Below are 21,830 nucleotides of genomic sequence, written 5' to 3' on the forward strand. Positions count from 1 at the left end.
TACATGTTTATGAATATTTATATATATTAATGTACACATATTTATGCGTGATGAAAGAACGAGAGAAGTAACATTTTAATATTAAAAAAATATTTTAAACTTTTACTTCAGACTTTTACTTAAATTATACAAATAAATATAATCTATATATATTGTTTTTAATATTTTAACGATAGGTTCTTAGAAAATATATGATGTCTCGAAGCCTTAAGTAAAAAAGATTATAATTTCAGAAAGTTCAAAAGCGTTCTGTATCGTCGATATATTGCATAGAAAGCACATTGGAATGCAAGGATCGTAACCATAGAAGTATACGTATTGTTGGATCGTTAGATGTATCACATATACTCTGGATAATTCTGCGAAAAGAAGACCGTAAAATCGTCTAAGAAGTCTGATGCCCGTTTCTACTAATGTAAATTAACTTAATCTCGGTTCAGCTTACTCTTCATCTTTTTCTTATTCTTAAAACTAAAAAACGATGAAGAGTTAATTGAACTGAGATTAAAATTAAACTGTATTGATAGAAGCGAGCATCAGAGAGAGAAAGGATCATGAGCGAGCAAGAAGACGCGATTTCAATAACTCGAATGGAGAAACTTTTGACAAGCGTTACTAACAGGATAAAGGAATCGGTAATTTTGCAAAATTTATATTCGATTTAAACAAATAAATTTCTTTGTTTTCTTAACAGATATTAATTTTTTCTTTTATGTTTTTCTGTTTGAAAAAGTGTTCATTCTATATACCTCTCAAAATTTTTCTTAATTAATTATTATTTAATTTTATTTAATATTTATTTCAGTAACTTCACTCGATTCCAAACTTTATATTTCATGTGTCGTACCACAAGCTTTTCAAACGCACTGATTGGCTGTTGGATAGAGAGAATTTCCGAAGTTCCAATAATTTTTCTCCGATCAGCCAATCGGCGAACTCTGAAAAAGAACCACTTTTATCAATGTGATAACGCGTTAATTTCGCGCTAAAAATCGCCATGTTGCATTCGTAAAATTAAAACAGTTTCAAAATTATCCGTTCTATAACAATTGAATGTTGAATGTTAAGTAAAAAATTATCTTGATCGAATCATTCTTTATTATTACTTAATAGATTGAAAAATGTGGAGTGGATGATTCGCCATTGCTTCAAGAGATCATCGATCTCATCGAGCTCTTAAAAAAATTCGTTATATCCCGCATGAAGAGAACTCCCAATGTAGAATCCATGCACGCTATCAATTTGCACGATTGCCGGACAAAAATAGCGGAAGTTTTGGCGGAATTCGAAGGTAAATTTAATGAAGAAAAATTCTATTGTTATTAAATAGTACATACGTATTATTTTGGATACAGATTAAAGTATCAATTATCATGGCAGCTTTGCAGGAGGTATCTGAAGAACAAAACTCGAGCTGTGAAATTTTTCTGAGGGATATTGTTACCTGCGTAAATGACGAGGAAGAAATAATGCGAAGCATCAAGGAAACGTCAGAAGTAGAGATACCAAAAGAAATGTACTGAGAAATGTATTATTTATTGAAATAAAATTTATCTCGTTTTGTTTGTATTATTTTAATTTTTTAACAAATTTTATTTTTATTTGTAGAGAGGAATCAATGCGGGAAATGATGAATGTAAGGGAACGAGAGGAAACACGAAGGAAAATACTACAGTCTGAAATAGATTCAGCAGAGCGTAGATTGCACAACATTATAGAATTCAATGCAACATCTGAGAAAAAGCTTTTTGATATATGGTAAATGTGGAACAATTTCCGTAAAAAGATCCATTTAATTAGAGAATATCTGTTATCATCCAGAAGAAGTAATTGTTCAATTTGATTAATTTTATATTTCAGTGCAAACATTGAACAACAATATATTGCGCTTCTTGCTAAATACGATTGCGACATCGGCGCGTCTCATGCGTTAACAGAAGAACTATCAAAAAACAATGAAATTATTAAAGGAAAAATTAAAGAAATGGAGGTTTGTAGTATATTTAATCTAAAATTTAATATATATTTTTATGTACAATTAATATATATTTGTATGTACAATTTTTCTGAATTGTCATTAATTTTTCATTAGGATCAGCTGGCCGTGCAACGGGAACTGTATGTTCAATTCAAGAAGGAGCGAGAAATCGCGCTAATGATAGCTTTCACTGAACAACTGGATTTGCTTAGGCGCAACCGAGCCGCTAAGATTATCCAAAGAGCATGGAAAGCGTACTTTGAACGTATTTCTTTAAAGAAACGGCGAAAAACGAAGAGAAAATAAACAAAAATAAGACAATTCCATCAGTTTTACATTTGAACAAACAAATGATATCACCTTAATAGCACAGACCTTCAGATGCGGGATCTCCGTATGTCCTTTGAACATTCTGATAACATGCCAGGATATAGTGCTATTAAAGTAATTCGTTAATATATGCACGAGAAAACAAAGCACCGAAAATAATATTTTTTTATGAATATGCTAAGATACATAATTTAAACTACTGTAATGGGGAAACTAGAAAAAAGGAGCAAGTGGCATTACATTAGCTTATTTTATTCACTGAGTTGACAAAGCATAGCTACTCCTCTTATAATCCAGTGTTCAGATGGCTTCTCCGTGGGCAACAGTATAGCTATAACGAAGTTCGTAGAGTGACCAGTAGTGGATAATACCCCACGGCGTTCAGTGGTTTTATATAGCGGACAAACATACGATTGTCTTTCTTTGATATCTTGCTTCTTCATTGGTATCAGCCACAGCTGGAATTGTAGCGAAAAGGTAAGTTTTGTCATTGATCTATGAATACATGTCTTTCTTGGGAGATAAATTTACTTACAAAAGGTACGTTATCGTAAAGTACTTTGGGAAAGCTCTCCTCTATACACATTTTCTTTATATCAAATCTTGCACTGTCCAAAAATAACCCATAAATGTAAACGCCATCCTCGGGGGTAATCGTAAAGACAGTTTCTTTCAGGATTACGAAGTCAAATGTAAGAAGATCTATAGGGATCTGATACTTTCGCGCGTAATTTTGCAGTGTCCCAGTTAGAAACGCTTGCGTAAAATAAAACCCAGACAACCAGAATGTAACGGGTGGTCCCTCCTCATACCATTGCTGTATAAAACAAATTCATGTTTTAAAATAGTTCAAGATTAATTAAAAGAATAAAACGCTAATATACAGAGAATTACTTGTAAAAATATTAAACGTTGTAGAAAATCATTGATATAACTGCCCAAAGGTTTTAAGGAGGGGTAAGAATTTGTTTTCCACAAAAGAGGTAACTTGCTTGTCAAGATTGCTCCGTAAATATCTTCAAGCTCAAAAGACATTATGATCAAACCTGCGGTATTACAGTATTACGATAATATAATTCCTAAGATGCTGTTAATTTTTTTTTTTTCAATTTTTATCATAATACTTTTATTATATATACATATAAATAAAATATGAAAGATTGATAGTCTAAGTTAATTGACAATATTTCACGTGTATGAATTTTTTTTAAACTGATATATACCTTTAATAGCTTTTCGTACATTAATAAGACTACTCCTGATACAGCTTAATAATTTGTTAAATCTGTCCATCTCTTGCACTAGCACAGTGTTCATGCTTTGACTGTATAATGTAGGATATTTAGCAAGTGCTGCAATGAGATCGTAACCCTCTGGAAGCTTATCCAAGATATCTGTCGCAACATCATAAACTATATCATCGTCAGAAGTTTGTCTCAAACCGGATTTAACAGCTTCCTAGGAGAAAAGATAATAAAACGTTTCTTATCTACTCAAGTCGTTTAGTCCATTTAGTTTAAGATTCCACCTCAAGCTCAGAGAGAATCAAATCAAGATTTATTAAAGTTACATGCGTATAATGTAAGATCGTAATCTCAAAAAGCGATATATAACATACCTCATTAATTTTCCAAAGATCCTGAGATCGAGCAATAAAAACAAATAATGATAAAAAATACATATTTAATATTTTATGATTGTATAAAATTAATTAGCGATTAGTATAATTGTTATAAATTAAAATTCTATTATTTTTTCTGATAATATCTTGATTACATACCGTTCGATCCTGAATAAAGTTTGATAAAATAAAAAAAGTAATTATAATACATACGATACATAATATAATTATTTTCACGAAAAATTAAATAAAAATTACCTGAGTGAGCAATAATGAAGAGAATAACAGATCTGTCTCTCGTTGATCTTTAAGTATGTCGGCATTTTCATGCATGCCAAATACACTTGGTTCTGTAATTATCGGAAGTGTTCTAATATATGCGATATATGCTTCGTATTCTTTAGCGATCGGACAATAATAACTAGTAGACGATGCGTCAAAGTAGTATATTTCATCAGTCAATAGTTTCCTAAGTAAGGACATAAGTAATAATTTCTTAATTGATTAAAATTACACAATTTGTTAATACTCACGGACAATAGAATTTTGATAGAATAGTATTCAGTGTTCTACGGTCCCACTCGTCTGTAACTCTACCTCCATAGTTACATTCACCCGTGAGGTACAGCAAAGCATCAAACTGCACGTCCTCATACTCATCCAGAAACATCTTCAATTGCAAAGCGCTGATCCTCAGATCTGTCTCATTATATTCGTATGGAATGTTCCAGCCAATCGGGCCAAATTTCCGTCTCTCTTGTACGATAGCATGGAAGAAGCTCAATGAGTACAGTAGCTTTTTGAAGTACTCGCTTTGAATGCAGCCTTCGAAGAATTCTATATTACTGATTGGATCACTCGAGTAGGATCTCAAAATATTGGCCCTGAGTCCTTTGGGTGGTTCATTCGTAATCTTGATACCGTTCTGAAGGACCGTTATGGGAAAATGCTCTGCTGGATAACTGGTTAACCATAGCCGGAAGTCAGGATGAATCGCATCGGGTGTCAGACCCTCGCATATCTTTTCTAAAGTCGGCATCCAGCTCTTGGCCAGGTGACAATTTTGCAATACTACCCAATTACCAAACCACACACCGTTTCTTATTAATTTCTCCGCTATAGGTCCTTGACCTGAGGCAATGACACGGTTAGTTTTATACGATAAATTTTCATACAGTAAATACTTACCTTGGCCAAGAGACAAAGAGAAAAGACGGTCGACACCATAGCCTTGCTCGTCGGCAAATGTCAACAAGGTTTGCGTCGGATCGGCACCGGGAGTTAGGACGAATATCAATGGAATACTACAGTTGGAATCCGCAAAACAAGATACTAAGTCGAAAGGTGGTGCTTCTACGTATTGCGGGCCCATTTGTTCTACAATACGAATAATTGCAGTAATCAATGATGTCTGTTTAATTCATTCGATTTTGATACTCGCTTGTAAACATATTTTTTACCTTCCACGAGCAATTGCACCGCTGGGATAATTTTATCGGGACGGATACAACGCAAAATTAATAATCGTTCGAATAAATTTAATTTGTCATATGGCGCTGGGAAAGTTTCTTTCTGCGGTTCTTTCGAGTCGAATACTTTCTTCCAGTTGTCAACTGCATTGGAGAATGCGTCTTTGATGCCCTACGGAAAATTGATAAATATAATCTATAAATATCGATTTTCTAATCGATTATACAAAAATTTACTTCGAATCCTTTAATAGTATCCAATCTGCACATTTCATCCCAATATTTTACGAGCAGCCACTCGGCAGGATTAGGATACGGGTTTTCCAAACCCATTCCACCAGTTAATAAAAAAAGCCATTGGCTCATGCTTTCCGATGTAACGCTCGTCTCAAGCAGATTGAAAACGAGAAGTAACGTGAATAATAATTTATCCTTAGCAAATAAAGATCTGCAGATATTGACGTAAAGGGAATATGTAAAGTATTTGGTCAAGTCTTTCAGACGTTGTTTAATATTATCGGTCGGCTCCGTATGATCGATAGCCATGTTGAAAAGATTCACAAACCATAACAATGAATATTGATACATTGGATCTATGTTAGCTAGAGATGCTGCGAAAAAATTAATCCGGTTAAAATATTCAATTTAAAGACTTTTCTTGGTACTATTGATGTTGCACGATTTATTTACCTATTGTGAAGAAAAGTATAGTCGAATAAGTCGCAATGGGTTTGTACTGCATTCTCGCGGCATCGATCGACTTTTCCGTAGCTTCCGTGGCCGCTTGCTTTATCTGAATATCGTCACACAAATGTTTAGACATCATTAAAATGTCAATAGCTTCCTCGTCTTCTAAAATGTTACCTTTTGCCACGGAAAGTACCTCCAGGATTTTGTCTTCTGTCTCTTTCAACATTCTGTCAGATAAAGTAAAAAATTATATAAGTAAATCATGTGAAATAGAGGAGTATAATGTATATTAAAGAACATACTTTTTGTTTTCAGCACTCTGCATGATTAAAAAATTTTTTTCTGATTCCAAATCGGGTCTTTCCTTCGCAACTACAATTCCAAGCAACTGATCCTCCAGACCGCTCGGTGTTATCATAAAATTCAGCAGAGTTACTTTTACAGCTATTTCCGGCATATAATGAGGATTTCTTAATTTTGTCGTAATATAAAGCCTATGTATCAATATGATCAGTTATATTATGTTGAAAAATATCTCAAGTTTTTTAATTATGTTTTCTTGTCTAAATCAATGTGTTAAGACAAAATCGTGATGAAACAATTTATAAAAACGAAATTATTTCTAATAAAATAAAATTAGTAACAAATCGTTTTGCTATCCATATATGCCATATAACAAGCAATAAAATTTGTTAATAAACATATATTGCATCAATGAGTTTGTTAATATAAAATTAAAAATGCAGCAGTTTGTATAATTCAAGAGTACCTAAAATTATTGTTATATTCTATTACAGCGTCGCCTAATTTTATGCACCATGCACCAGCATGCTTGAATATCTGTTTAAGAAGTATCGGTTCAAGAATGGCATCTAACTCTTCTTCTATGTTTTCTAACAACACTGGCAGTCCAAATTGTAGCGCATTTTCTAAAACCCTGACGTAATCAAGTTGGCTTAATCGAATAATGCTCATATTATTCTTCCTTTCCATGTTTCTTATCCATTTGTTAGCTTGGCCTTGTGGATCTATCATCAATGGCCATCTTCTGGCATTTCTAAAAAAATATTAGCATTACGTAACATTATATGTTACTGAGATGACAATTTACTTACGTAACGATAATTCCATTGTCGATAGAAAATGCATCGGCGGGCAATCCGGCGATGTTCCACGATCTGATCAAAACTGGATCGCCAAGTATATCGCGCAGATAGAAATTATAACTGCAAATTACTTGCATATTCGTGCACAATTGCACCCACTCGTTTATCTGCTGCACGCGAAACGGCATAGTGAATGGACCTAAGTAAGCCACTACACCGGAAGCAATTAACACGTCTCCCGTTAGCCGATAATATCTACAGAAAGTAGAAAAAATCAAATTAATGTGAATTTACCGTAATGTACATTCACAATAATTAAAAGAAAATTTGCAATAATTATTATATAAATAAAGATCCACTTCAAACAAGTCTTACTTGTCGCCTAGATCCTGAGCAGTTTCGGACCATCGTGCATATTCTCCGCCTAATCCTCCGATGAGATCTGCGGCTCGCTTCAATTTCAGCTCACAATCCGCCACCTGGTCCGACATCGTTTGAAACTCCATTTTTCTTTTGTTTAGAATTTCTTGAAGATCCAACAATTTTTGCTAATAGTAGATTTTTTTTTTAATTAAATTTGTTAAATATATTTATATATAAATGTACTGTTATTGTTTTAGAAATTGAATTTGATTATCATTTTGTATTACTTTTGTTGATATTCGCAATGCGTACCTGTACTTGGCGCAATTGTTCTCTCTTCATATTTAATTTTTCCATAGCATCATAATAGATAGCTTCAGCTTGCGCAAGGGCTCGTTTCTTAGGAGCGACGATTTTTGCGATTATGTCGTACTCAGACATTGCAATGACCCAACGGCATAATCCTTCGCAAGCCGTTGACACTCTTTTGACTTTCTCCGGATCAAACTCCGATCTGGGCAGATACTCTTTCCGTATTGTTTCGATTACTTTATCCGGTATGTTATCCTTATCGAACTGAAGTAGCGAGTCTAAAAATTTAACATCGCTGAGCATCCTTAAGGCGGCCCTCCAGTAATCATCAATTTGCGTACCCTCCTTTGTCTGTACTTTCTCTGGTTTTATTTGCTGTAATAATTCATTGAAATTGCAACAATGTATAAGCAATAAAATAAAAAAATCTGAATCATTATTATGCCAGATCTTTTGCGAATGGCAATATATATAGTATTGTTCATTGCACAATTGTCTTATACCTTAAGGACGCAAACGCTTTCCACGATAAGCTTCACGCCATAAGGCGGATGCTTCATTGCTTTCACTATTGCGATATCTGCCAATGTTAATGTGTCTAACGCTGCTTGGGCTCGATTTAAGATAGGCATAGCTTCAGCTAAATCAGCATCGCATTCGGCTCTTATCACATCTGCTTCATTTGCGACTACCTACATGATAATAACTTTATAGAAGCATAGTGTCGTTAAACTTGTGTTTCATGTTTAATGTCAATAATATATTAGGTTGTTTGGAAAGTAATTTCGTTTTTTCCCAACAAAGGACTTATTGTATTTTTTCACAGCCAACTTCACACTTAAGCCGCATAATCATTATATATTTTGACAGCTGAAATAGCAAGGCTTGCTTGTGAAAAAAAGTTCGATTGATTCTACGCAGTAGTTTTTGGTTGGTGCCCTATCAAATATGAAAGTGAAAAGCAGCATTTTCGGCATATTTTACTTTTTTACTATCGAAAAGGTAAAAATGCTGTTCAAGCAAGAAAAAAATTATCCGATGTGTATGGAGAAGATGTATTGACAGAACGCCAGTGCCAAAACTGGTTTGCAAAATTTCGATCCGGCAATTTTGATGTTGAAGATGCACCACGTTGTGGAAGGCCAGTTGAAGCTGATGAAGACACAATAAAGGCATTAATTGATGCAAACCGGCGAATAACAACTCGTGAGATCGCTGAGAGATTAAATTTATCGAATTCGACCGTTCATGATCATTTGAAACGCGTCTGATTGAAAATCGTCTTTCATTTTCATAAGAAAAAACGAAATTACTTTCCGAACAACCTAATATTATTGTTCTAACAATATAATGTATTGATATTTAATTTTTCGTTAAAATATTAATGTATTATATTGTTAACACAATAATATGTCAGTAATCGATAGGGATCTCACTTCAGCCGCGGCTTCGTCGACTTTGACTACTTTCTCAAACTCAACGACTTCCTGATTTTCTTTCTCAACGGTAGCCAATATTCGCTGGATATCCTGCGTAGCTGCAATCAATTGTGGTTGCAACAGCTTCAACATATTCTGCATCTCTGTTACTTGATTCTGCGTGCTATCCAATTGTCCTAATCCACCTTCATACCGAGCCTTAGCGTGCAGCACTTCTCTGTAACATTATAAAAAATTAAACGGAAAATTATGAAGCTTGACGAAGTCTTACTTACCCACGCTTTTTATCGAGTAAAGTCTGAAATGTCTTGATCATTTCGAGATAAGATGTAGGCGTCACATAATTGCGTCTATTCAAACGAATTAAGAATTCGTCACTTAATTGTTGAGTGGATACATGAAAGAATTGACACATATCAATACCGACACTTCTTTCGTGTTCAGTAAGTTCAACGGGAGCCAAGAATTTCGTCGCGACAGCGAACAATGCATCTTTAGGCCATGGCTTGAACGATGATATTAAGGATATAACATTATTTTTATATACATATTTTTTTTTAAACAACAATGATAAAATCTAATGATTTTATTTTAATACCTGAAACCAATCTATGGTGCAACAGTTAACTAAAGCCGGAAATTTCCTAATTCGATTTCTAAAAGCGTCACCGATGGGAGACATAGTGACAACAATATGTAATTGATCGCGACAGATTTGTACGAATAGATTAAAAAGCGCCGCAGGGCTACCATCTGTTTGAAATGCTCGTTCTCGTTGTCGATCAATTATTCTCATCTTCTCGCATATTTCGGCCTTTTCATCAGCCACGAATATATTAGGCACCTAAATAAAGATCAAAATTGTTGAATTTTTTCACGTTGTTAAATTTTGTTTAGCGAACAAAAAGATATATATAAACAAAATGGCGAATAAAGATAAATAAACCGATATGTTATTTACTTCTCCTAAATTAAGCATATTGCTGATATCTTCCAAGAAGGTTTCTTCTTTAATTTGCGTATCGCTGAAGAGAAAAGTCGAATGCAATTCGGTAGCAGTGACTTTCCTCAAAATAATTTTAATATCCTCGTGCCATTCATGCTGGCCATATTGTTGCGTAAGTTCAATTTGAAACACGTCGTAGTCGCTAATGTGTGACGCCAATCTGGTTAAAGATTGTCTTCCAGATCCACCGACTCCAATGAGGAGAGCATGACTTCGTGGTTGCTTGATGATACGAGCTATCCTCGATAGATGTTCGATTGCGAACCTTCATATTACATAGAATTTAGCATAAGATTGAGTATTATAATTGCAAGTATTACATTTATCAAATATAAAACAGATTTACCGGAACATTACCAGATCCATAGGCTTCTTTGTCATTGAATTATACTCAGCAACATATGTTTCCACAATCTCTCGTAATTGTTCTAAATCGCTAATTTCTTGGTACAAACGAATGTCTACCTTAGCATCCATAAAATCGCAATATATCAAATTTCGTAATTCATTTATGGTTATGATCTACAGAAAATATACAAAAATGTGAGATGTCAAAGCACAATTTTCTTTTTTAGCTTTTTTAGCTAATGGAAGGATAAAATTTTACTGTTCTATATTGAATCTTCTGTGGAAGTAGATCTTCGAAGAGACTTTCTAACGAGACTTTCATATGTTTCTGCAGTGTCACTCTTATTTGCTTTACCAGCCAATTGATATCAGTTTCGTCAACGGAACGATCTCCAAATACACGAAGTATCTCGTGAACCCATAATCGTTTCATATTTGATAGTGCAGGCATAGTTTCTGGAACTGATAAAAGCACTCCCTGCGTAATAATTGTAATAATTAATAAAGAAATTTTCTCCAAAATATTGATAATAATAGAGTGAATAATAAGATGTTGGACAACCTGAATAACTCTGGAGAAATCTCGAAGATTAAACATGTAATGACATTTCGCAGGTATCGGTAACAGATTGCTCAAGCTCTGTTTATATATATCTAGCGTTGCTAAAACAATTTGATCAATGCATGGATCAAATTCTTTACTAAAACCCCTGCAATATGAGACAGAAACAATATAATAAAGAAACATGTACTATATATATTATAGATTTTCAAAATAAGATATTTACGGAATAAATTTAAAATATATTTTGTGAATATTTTTATAAATCTTAAATATTTTTAAATTTATAGACCTTGTATCGAGATGCCACAGAACAATCTTACTAAATATCGCAATCATAACGTCATCCTGGAATTCAGATATTGCCAAAACGACAAAGTGTCGTTTGAATCGCGGCGTAACATCTTTGCCTATGATTGGCGGAGACATAGCACACATTAATTGGATCTCAATCAATTTTATTAATTCTTCTTTTCTATCATACCTGCCAATAGGAAATTAATAAAAATTACAAATCTTTTTTATTAAAATTAAATTTAACACTATTTAAGCAATACTCAAACATGTAATAACTTTATTACAAAATTATAAGTTAAAATTAAAAAAATCAGATAATGTCAATAAGGTAAATGTTCCAGAAGTGATACCAGACATATATCCGGGCATTTATACAAAATCTTATTTGTTTATATTATTATTAATCTTAAATGCTATTTAAAATAATCTTTATATATAATCTATAATTAGATATAATATTGTAATAGAAAAACATTTGAAATTAATAATAATAAATCTTATGTAAGTGTTCAGACATAGGTACATGTCCGGTCACTGGGACGTTTATCTTAAGTGATAAACAATTCAGGATTTACCATTGCCAGTGATCCAACCATTGCCGTAATAATTCTATGGGCGGTTGTGCCCCAAACGTCTCTTTCAATGGCATTGAAACGTCATCAACAAAGATAATCCATCGCTTCCCTACAGGAGGACCATAAACGCCCTTTCGCCTGCGATCTAATTTACTCATAATAATATCTTGCGTCTGATTAGCAGTGGTTTGCGCGGAAAAATTAATCAACATTGGCTTATTCACTTCGGCATTGTTCTTCTTCAATAGGAAGTCGATTATGTATACCGACTTTCCGGTGCCTGTTGGACCTACAAAGAGTACCGGTTTCTCGTTTTGTACCAACATCTGAAAGAGTGCCGTGTACCGTATTGTTTCTATGGTTGGCACAATTATTTGATTGACAGGGATATCACGGGGAATCGGGGGCGCCAGTAATAGCTCGTCCGACCATAATTTCCATTTTCCTTTGCCCTAATAAAAAAAAAAAATAACACAAATTTAGCAAGATGTAATTTAGTGAAATAAAACATCTTCTTGAAAGATAAAAATATTTTTTACCTAGATATCAAAATTAGATAAATTTTTGCAAGTTTACCTCTTTAATAAATCTGTAATCAAATACCAGCTTATACTTTGGTATGATAAATATATAGGGTTTTAAAGGTGGTGGAACCGGTTCTTCTAACTGATATATTTTCATTAGCGTCTGAGGAAATTCTTTCTCCAAAAGCCCACGAAATAAAATGCTAAATGATTCCTTAGACTTGGCTTCCAAAGTGCCGCCCATCGCCCAGATGCACGAAAAGAAAAACGAACCCTATATAAATATTTATAAAGTTATTTCGTTATGACTTACAACATTTTATTAACTATTTGATTATCTGATTCCGACTTCTAGCTGTGCCCGAAGATCGAGTTCGCTTAAATTTTTTACTACTTCTTCATCGTAATAATCTTTCAAGAAACAATCCATGATATAAGTAACAGATCGTAAAAGGTTTGAATCAGGCATCGGACATATTTCCTGCAAAGTAATAAATACAAGTGTATGAACAATACTTGTAATACGTAGTTTTATTTATATCAAAAATAAATCTTCTACCTTTACGTTATATCGGCGTAATAGGTGAAGAAGAGGTTTACAAAATCTGAGGAATAGCGATTCGTACAAAAAGACTCGTAGCCATTCATCTATCACTTCTGGCAATTTGACTAACCAAGAATTTAATAAAGGCTCCCATCCTAATGATTCAGGCTCCATATAAATCATTCCTGTTTTGAACAATTCGTTGATCATCTAATTCCAGATTTCAAGCTTGCTTATTGCTTATTGCAAAAGATCCCATTAAAGATCTCATTTACCGCAACGAGATACCGTGGCCGGTGAAGCAGCTTCTAGATCTAATGGCTCGAATATCAAGTTGGTCGTCGGCGCCAACTGAATGATCTCTCCGCTCATCAAACACAGCTTTTTATTGTCGTCAAGAACAGTATTCATACTTTCTATCCATAGCGAGTCTATCGGACCATCGAAGATTAACCACTTTCGATTGTTGTTTGGCGAAGTTGCAAAAGCTCGATAGCTAATAGCCAGAATACCGTCGTACCATTCGTGAGACGCTGGATCGAATAGCCCATACAATTGTCCAAGAGTTATTGCCTTCGGATTGATCACCGTCATCTCTACTTTGCGCTCGTTTATCCAATTCTATTTAAAATTAACATTAAATTTAATCATTTGATTTAATCATTATATACTGCTATAATTGTGCTGTCATTTTTGGATGGAACTGAAGTAACAATATGTTAGGAACATTTACATTTTCTACGCAAATTTCGAGTGCATCTGCCAGCATTCTGTAGGCCGTAGTCTTGCCAGCGAAGGGATATCCGACGATCATGAATCCATGTCTGACTAACATCATTTCGTATATTTGCTGAATTTTCTCTAGAAACACAGGAACGCACTGGATGTTCGCAGCGGCGCACGCTTTACGCGCGGACGCATTTAAGTGCAGATAGTCCGGTTCAGGAAGTTGCACGTTTGGAAAAAGATCCGAGACGATACCCTAAAATGATATATTCTTGATGATTTATTCCCTTTATTTAAGCATAAATATACAGGCATACGTGAAACAGCGGTATATCTTCATGAAGAAACTTGGGCAAATTCACATCCTTTATACTACGCAAGAGTAAAATGTCCTCGTTTTCTTCTGGATATTTCAATTTCAAATGCCCTGCCGCTATTAGGACAGACTTTACTGCTCGCATACCGTAATCATAATGATTCTGGCTAGACAGTTGCTCTGAGCATAATTTATAAGCCATAACTATTTTAACAGATAAAGGTCTCGCGTTGTAAAATCCATATGAGTACAGAATGTTTTCTGCTATTAAAGCGTAATCCGGTACCTATTAAATATTTTTAAAAATACAACATAATTGTAATAGGAAAATAAAGCATATTTCTTTCAAAATGCAGATTTGATCTCACCATCATAGCGACTGGTCGGAATAAAGCTTTCAAATTGTCTGGCAATTCCGTTCTGCCAGCGTATCCCGGATTCATTGTGGTGAATATCGCGCAAGTACGATCCAGTGTTAATTCTGTGTCCTCGAATATTAATATCTTTTTGCCTGCCTGTATAGCTCGTTGAATAGTTAATATTAGCTGCGCCACTACCGATAAGACTTCTAGATCAATGCGATTGAACTCATCGAAACAAGACCATGCACCTGTACTGGCTAATCCCTGTTGAATTATTTAATATATATTTAGAATAAGAAATAATTTTTTTTCTGTTGCAAAAACGACAGGTTATCTTTTATACTTATATTACTCGGACAAAAAAAAATGTTTTTTTAAACTTCAGCTTGATACAAGACGTCCCATTTTAATCAAACCAATTAATTATCTACGACATTATTGATGATGAAACATTTTTTGTATATCAATAATTTCGAAAAAAATGAACTGGATTGATTTAAAATGGGACATTTTGTATAATTGTTTTTTGTGTAAGCTGCTTTTTTTTCTATAAGCTGTTAGCTTAAATGTTTCCAGTTTGTACTTTGAAAAATTTTCCCAGAGCGATATAATCTAGCCCTTCCGAGCAATTGAATACGACGCATTGCTTGGCAACTGCCTTTGCCAGATCTTTGGTAGTTTCAGTTTTTCCTGTCCCAGCAGGTCCTTCCGGAGCGCCGCCGAGATACTGGCTGAGAGCACCGAACAAGGTACGATAGCATCGATCGGTGAGTGGCGTGATCACTAATCGCGACGTATTGCCCAAGTATTCATATGCATAGGCTAACTGAGAATTTATCATCATCGTATACAAGTTGTCGTCCTATAGAACAAAATCATTTTCATACTAGCGACACTGAATATATATTATATATATTATACGATAACAAATGTAAATGTAAATTATAAATAAACTGAAAAGAATGACTGGGTATTTAAATGTACTCACTATCCAATAATATCTCATTTGGCAACCCCACTTAAAATCTGTGACTTGATTTACATTTTGCTCGCATAATTGCACCAGCACATCCCGACTGTGAACATCTAACGTTACTAGAGCTTCTGCAAATAAAAACAAGAAGAAAAGAATAAGAAAAAGAGAAGAAGAGAGAATTTCTGAATCGTAGTAACTGGAATACTTAATTCTTGCCAAACAAAATACTGACCCAAAGTCGTTCGATTCTGCTTTGATAATTTACTGCGGACGAGCTTGACAATTTCATTAAGCTCGAATGTGCACGTTTCTATATAATCTCTTAAATTTTCGGCTTTCTTCAAAAGCTTATCAGTAACATCCATCGTCCAGTATAGTTTACTAACACAGAGAACAGTCTGCCCTGGCCATTGCAGAGCCCATTGGCTCCTAGCTTTAGTCGGAAAGGCATTTTTAGCTCGTATCACCTGAAGAGAAAAATCGAACCAATATATTTAATGATTTAATGTAAGACTTTCTTGTTATCGATTTTAATTAACCTGAGCCTTGACGCTTTTTTTCATATCAGTTTCAAGTTCAAGGAGCCATTTTTCCACTTGTCCTCGCGCAGCAGCCGTATCGATTATATCCTCGAGAATAATCACCTCCTCTTCAGATGATATCATATCTGTGGCCTCCTTGACTTCGGTAAATGTCAATTTTTCAATACCCTCGAAACACTTTTTCAAATGCGGCTGCACTCTGTAATCAAAATAAACAGTTACGAATTGAATATGTATAATAATCAGCATAATAAAGCATATATACCGCGTGGGATCCTTTGTCTCAGATAAAATTTCTAGAAGTTCATCGTTAGACAGAAAGAAAAATCGCGGAAAGAAGAGTCTCTTTTTCTCTAGATAAGCGACGAGTCCTTTCTGCACTAATTCAAGCAAAGTAGTACACCTTTTCAAGCGATCCAGCATCTTCTCGATATCGACAACGATCATAACTGCTGGATTAACCGCGACGATTGTCATAAGTTCTCTCCAAATCTATTTTGCGCATCATTTAAATTTGAAATTATTATAAATTTATATATATATATATATATATGTGTATATTTTTATGCGTATAAGTGATAACGAGGTAATTTACGTTACGAATAATTACGAACTTTATCTACGGCGATAAATCGTCGACTTTCCTCTGGCATCTGTTGCTGTATATCGGGCGATGTGAATATTGGTTCAAGATACATCCACGTTGCTTGAACTTCGAGCCAATAATCCATAATATCTTGTAACAAAAGTAACTTGGCTTCCCATTCTCTGATAAAATAACAAGATAATAGCATAGAATGATAAATGATCATGAACTTTATTTGACAATTAAAGTAGCAATTAAACTAAAAGAAATGAAATTTTTCTCTCCCCTCCCCCCCCCCTCCCTCTCTCTCTTTCTTTCTCTGTATAAAACAGTTATAAAAGTTTTGTAAACCTACAGAGTTTCTTTCTCAAATGGTTTTATGTAAATAGAATTCTTTATCGTTTGGGCTTTCGTTAGATGATCGTCGAGCAACATCTGTATCTCTTCTACACTGGCAATAACATATGTGCCAGTGTCTCGAAAAAGTATGACAGTAAAAGCGATATCCGTCCAATCCAAATGCATTTTGATTAAAGCCCTCTCCAAATTACCCTCTTTAGTAGCCGCCTCGGATATTGGATCAAATTTCGAGACATAGTCGCCTAGACCATAGTCGAGAATCTATATCGGACGTAAATACGATTATGATCTGTAACCAATGACAAGCTAGTTAGATTAGTCTTTACCTTGGCCAACGTCATGTATTCATCGACTTTTATCGGAAACCCAACAATTTCCGAAATCTGTTCCCAATGGCGACTTCTCAAGGAAGGATTCCCGAGAGTCAAGATTACCGGCATATGCTCTTTAAAATCTTCGATTTTTGTTCTTACGGTTTCTGCTAACTTTTTCACTATAGGTTCTTGAAAAGTTTTTTCCGACTTGTATATCAAACGATATGCATTGATCGTTTCAGTTTCAATATCTTCGGGATCATATGAGCCTATCATACTTTCGGTCCAATTTTCATAATTAGTTAAAAATTCACAGGCAATATCATAGAATTTTTTGTAGGGTGCCAACTTATCGGCTACCTAATTATCAATAAAAATAATATTATTCCTTCCGTATAAAAAAAATAACATGAGATAGAAAATGTAGATATAAAACATTGAATTTTTTGTATTTTTAAAATCATAAAAGCTTTGAACTTATGATAATTTCTATAATTTATTTATATCACTAGATTGCTTCAAAATATATGTGCTGATAAATGTGAATCGATAAAATTCAATCTTTATTGTATTACCTGTTTTCTTAAGGGATATTTTGTCATTTCCCATCCGAATAACCTTTCTTCATCGTTGAATTCTAAAATTGTTTCCATAGCAGTAATCAATTTTTCGTGGAGTCTCGTAGCTTTCTTTTTATATCGATGTATCTCCTCAATATTGCCCCAATATTGCAACTCGTTGCAATATTTCACATAAATCTCAAGATCCTGTTCAAATTTCTCGATTCTAGCTTTAAGTGATGCTTGATACTCGTCCGTTTTACTTTCAATTATTTCTCGATGCTTTTCGAAAATTTCAGGCATTGTGAGATACCTGAATGTACAAGAATTTCAATTATTTACATTATTTAAAAAATTTCTAGATATAATTAAACTTTTTTTCCTTTATATGTAATTATGTGAAACAATTCTTTGATATGTAATTATAAAACAAATTTTATTGCAAATTAAATTAATATAATTAAAACATGCTCTTACCAATAAAAAGCAAAATTATTTTTCTTCAACTCAACAGCTGTTAAAGGATGATAATCTGATAAAAATATTATATATTTCATTACTTCTTGCAATTGAGTTTCTAGTTCAAAAACAGTCTCCGTTTCAGATGTTTGTATAAAAGCCTGCAATTTCACAAGTTCTGACGTATTTGGCGGTATACGTAACGCTCGGTCTGCGATGTTTTGATAAATATCTCCTATACTAATAATTAAAAATTATTAGATAATAAAATTATTGTCACAATTTTTAGTCATTAAGTCACATTTACGAGAAACGTACGTTCGAACTTTTTGTTGATAATCAGCGACCATTTTTGAAATTAATTCACCTTTCAGTTGAGCAGCTGTAGATGCGAGATGTTCTATAATATAACGTCTGCGAACTTCAAAGAGATCAGTAAAAGATGTCCAATAAAACTCTAGTGGAATATTCTTGCTTAATTGATCATAATAATCAACGAGTTCGCAATATTTCTCGTACGGATTAGGTGGTTGGGTCTTTAGAAAGTTCCGAATATAATTGATGTCCTTATTATTTATTAAGTTCATATATTTATCGAACTCATGCAACTGCATTTCCGGATCAGTTTTATATTGTTCAATTAAATTTGATATGACATTCGCATGTTGCTCAAGAAGGTCTGGAGAAATCACTGGCTGCGAAAGCAAGTAGGAATTTAATAATTATAGTATTATAATATAACTTTATTAATAATTTTTAATCATTATATTGAGTACAATAATCAAATAATTATTGAAAATGATATTTTTGGTAATTATTTAATAATTTTATTTAAACATTATATGATATTTTTAACCCATTCAATATTATGTAAAATGTATACCTTGAGCAATTCAACGGAACTACTATCCGGATAAATCCACTTGAGTTTTATTTCCGCTCGTGGTAATGTTGTTACAGCATCATAAAGAGAATTCAGCAACATTGAAAGGCCGTTTGCAAATGCTTTGAATGTAGGATCAAAAACGATAGATGTGTTTCGTACCACAACGTTTATATTAAAGCCACAATTTGTGTACTATTTAAAATAATTGTATTTAATGTATTGGATCGAGATATACATTAAAAACAAATTTTTAATCGGACACCGTCTATCGGACAGTCTATAAAAATTATACTTACACCAACGTCCTTGAGGTAATTAATATAGTCTTCCATCGAACGTAAGCACAAGTTTCGCAGTTGATCTTCCATGACGTAGGCAAGGCAATTGAAGAATCTATTATATTGCGGAGTGTTCACAGATGGTAGAGTTCCCTTCTTCGAAGCCTATTGACGTAGAGATTTTGACATCAGGTACGAATTAATATCTATAAAAAATAATTTCTACCGCTTAAGGCTTAAGTTATACAGCGAATTTCTTACTATGAGTAAAATATTGCAAATCTTTGGCAACCACCGTTTGAGAAGATTGTCGCTCGTATCTTTAAGAAGTCTTAAGAATTTGTAATCAAATTTTGAAAGATCGTACGATTGTCTATACGACGTCAGCTCTCGTATGTCTATTTGTCTGGCCTCTCTATGAATTACGAGATTATACTGGACCAAAAATCATTTCATGTATAATAATATTCTGATGATATGTGCCATTTCAGTTTACTAACCCATATTCACGATACCAGTAATTTAAAGCTTTGCGTATGCACGGGTGATACAGCGTGATCGATATCTTCTCCAATTTTGTTCTTTTTTTTATATATTTAATACTGTGCTCCGGCGACAATTCGGCGATTTCTCGGGGGAGCAACGGCTGCAATGTGTAATCGGAATGTGTAATCGTAAAAAGCAATCGAGTGTAAAGAGCAGCGACCGTGGATTATTGGACAAAAGGGCATATTTTGTCGAATATCAGGCGCTCAAAATTTTATACTACTCGTGAAATAATACTTTCTCATATACCTATATTATGTGTCATTGCAGACATTTGGAGACGGTAGTGTCTCGGCGCTAAGACAAACGCAGCGACGTCATAGCGCGAGACCAACAGTCCTCCTTTATGCGATAATACTTACCGGAGCAAAGAGCACCTCCTCGAAGGGTTCCTGCAGCACAAAGTCAACGATAGACTTTTTCATGTTCGCAACATAGTCACTTTTTAATTCTCTAATCAATTGATTGAAACATTTCTTGTATTTCTTCTGCCATTCAGCGGACACCATGCTCGTTATCTTCTTTAACGTGTCAGAATCTAAGGTACCTGCGTGAATGTCGTCAACCTCATGAAGAATATAGTAATAATACCTCAAGAGATTCTTGTCATCCTCCGTGAGCCAAATGTTATCAATATCGTCGCTCAAAGGTGCTGTTGTTTGTCCGCAAATGTTATCATCGTCTAAAATCATACACTCCTTTGCACTACAAATTTCTATCTTGTCTTTGTTGCATTTCATCGGTCCTTTGATCTTCCTGATCAGATGCATCCGAAATTCAGTTCTCTTCTTACATAGTGACGTATAATAATCATCTTTGAAAGAAATTATTTTTTCGCTTTTCTTTTGTGCCATGGTGCTGCTTTAAATTTATTTAATAATTTTTTTTTTACAAAATTTGATATATACTTTATATGGAAAACAGAAATACGTAATCAAGCATTATAACGTATCTATAATGTTATACTTTGCAAGAAATAAACAATATTTTACGAACTGCTTACCTCGACGGAGCTTCACATTTTGGTGGCAAATTGAAAATCTCCGGTTTATCTTTAATATATTTTTTTAAACGATCATATGTCTTCCAATTCACGTGATAACTTTGGAAAAGTTTGGTATTTAGGCAATACATGTGAGAAGTGGATTTCATCCGATGTTTTTTACGATGAGATTTCCTAACGAATGACTCCTCACTTTGCTTTGCCAATCCTGTGCACGATTCCGATTTACAAATGTCAATTCCTTCGTCGCTTTTATCTTGCTCTATAATTTCTTCCTTGCTTTGACTTCTATCTTTTTCTTGTATACAACGCAGGTTCTCCATCGTGTAATCTCAAACCTTTACTTTCTTTTTATCAGAATTGTCACACTAATGTAAATTTTAGGACATTGAGTGTGTACGTGATTTGAACAGAAAATCATAAAATAAATCATTCAATCTTTTCCTTTACGGTACAACTTTACCGTTTCACTTGCTTTATAAGGGTTACGTTACCATAGCAGTCACAATAACATGGAGACGTGTTACGTCAAGCCACGTCAATCGTACATAAATCTGCCTGTATTCAGAACGCTCTTTTATCGATAAATACATTTTTATACCTGAAATTCTATAGTATACATGTAACATGAACTAGTACTAAATATAATACGCTAATATCGTAAAAGTGCGTTCTAAATATAGTGCGATATCTTTACTGTTGTTTGTTGATGATATAAGAATTGTTAACGTAATAATGCAATACGCATTGAT

The 21,830-nt window shown here is 33.9% G+C and overlaps 2 protein-coding genes across 2 annotated transcripts in view; one reads left to right on the top strand and one right to left on the bottom strand.

Annotated features, from left to right (window-relative positions):
* LOC108750743 (IQ domain-containing protein D-like) overlaps positions 1–2,546 on the top strand; it is a 3,255-nt gene extending 709 nt beyond the window's left edge. Inside the window, exons 2-8 of the mRNA XM_018490449.1 lie at positions 234–415; positions 528–635; positions 1,114–1,291; positions 1,381–1,516; positions 1,609–1,758; positions 1,861–1,990; positions 2,093–2,546. Coding sequence (XP_018345951.1) covers positions 398–415; positions 528–635; positions 1,114–1,291; positions 1,381–1,516; positions 1,609–1,758; positions 1,861–1,990; positions 2,093–2,284 — 912 coding nt within the window. The 5' untranslated portion in view covers positions 234–397 and the 3' untranslated portion in view covers positions 2,285–2,546. The remainder of the gene's footprint in view (positions 1–233; positions 416–527; positions 636–1,113; positions 1,292–1,380; positions 1,517–1,608; positions 1,759–1,860; positions 1,991–2,092) is intronic.
* On the bottom strand, positions 2,543–21,401 carry LOC108750741 (dynein heavy chain 7, axonemal-like). Its single transcript, XM_018490445.1, has 47 exons — positions 21,079–21,401; positions 20,438–20,936; positions 19,548–19,694; positions 19,249–19,443; positions 18,684–19,060; positions 18,384–18,605; positions 17,922–18,219; positions 17,359–17,706; positions 17,028–17,293; positions 16,701–16,854; positions 16,352–16,578; positions 16,084–16,285; positions 15,777–16,011; positions 15,557–15,672; positions 15,152–15,430; positions 14,575–14,832; positions 14,208–14,492; positions 13,898–14,146; positions 13,440–13,785; positions 13,180–13,349; positions 12,970–13,101; positions 12,673–12,894; positions 12,097–12,548; positions 11,517–11,708; positions 11,225–11,372; positions 10,922–11,140; positions 10,661–10,836; positions 10,270–10,579; positions 9,907–10,152; positions 9,584–9,813; positions 9,306–9,525; positions 8,373–8,561; positions 7,870–8,244; positions 7,570–7,742; positions 7,204–7,449; positions 6,858–7,145; positions 6,391–6,582; positions 6,089–6,315; positions 5,636–6,009; positions 5,390–5,570; positions 5,118–5,306; positions 4,463–5,060; positions 4,188–4,398; positions 3,532–3,766; positions 3,203–3,354; positions 2,844–3,125; positions 2,543–2,766 (listed from the first exon to the last, which is right to left on the bottom strand). Exons 1-47 carry the CDS (start codon positions 21,399–21,401, stop codon positions 2,560–2,562), a joined length of 11,862 nt encoding a protein of 3,953 aa, XP_018345947.1. The 3' UTR covers positions 2,543–2,559.
* Between the last annotated feature and the right edge of the window lie 429 nt (positions 21,402–21,830).

This window comes from Trachymyrmex septentrionalis, unplaced genomic scaffold, assembly GCF_001594115.1.
Source record: "Trachymyrmex septentrionalis isolate Tsep2-gDNA-1 unplaced genomic scaffold, Tsep1.0 scaffold37, whole genome shotgun sequence".
Lineage (NCBI taxonomy): Eukaryota > Metazoa > Arthropoda > Insecta > Hymenoptera > Formicidae > Trachymyrmex > Trachymyrmex septentrionalis.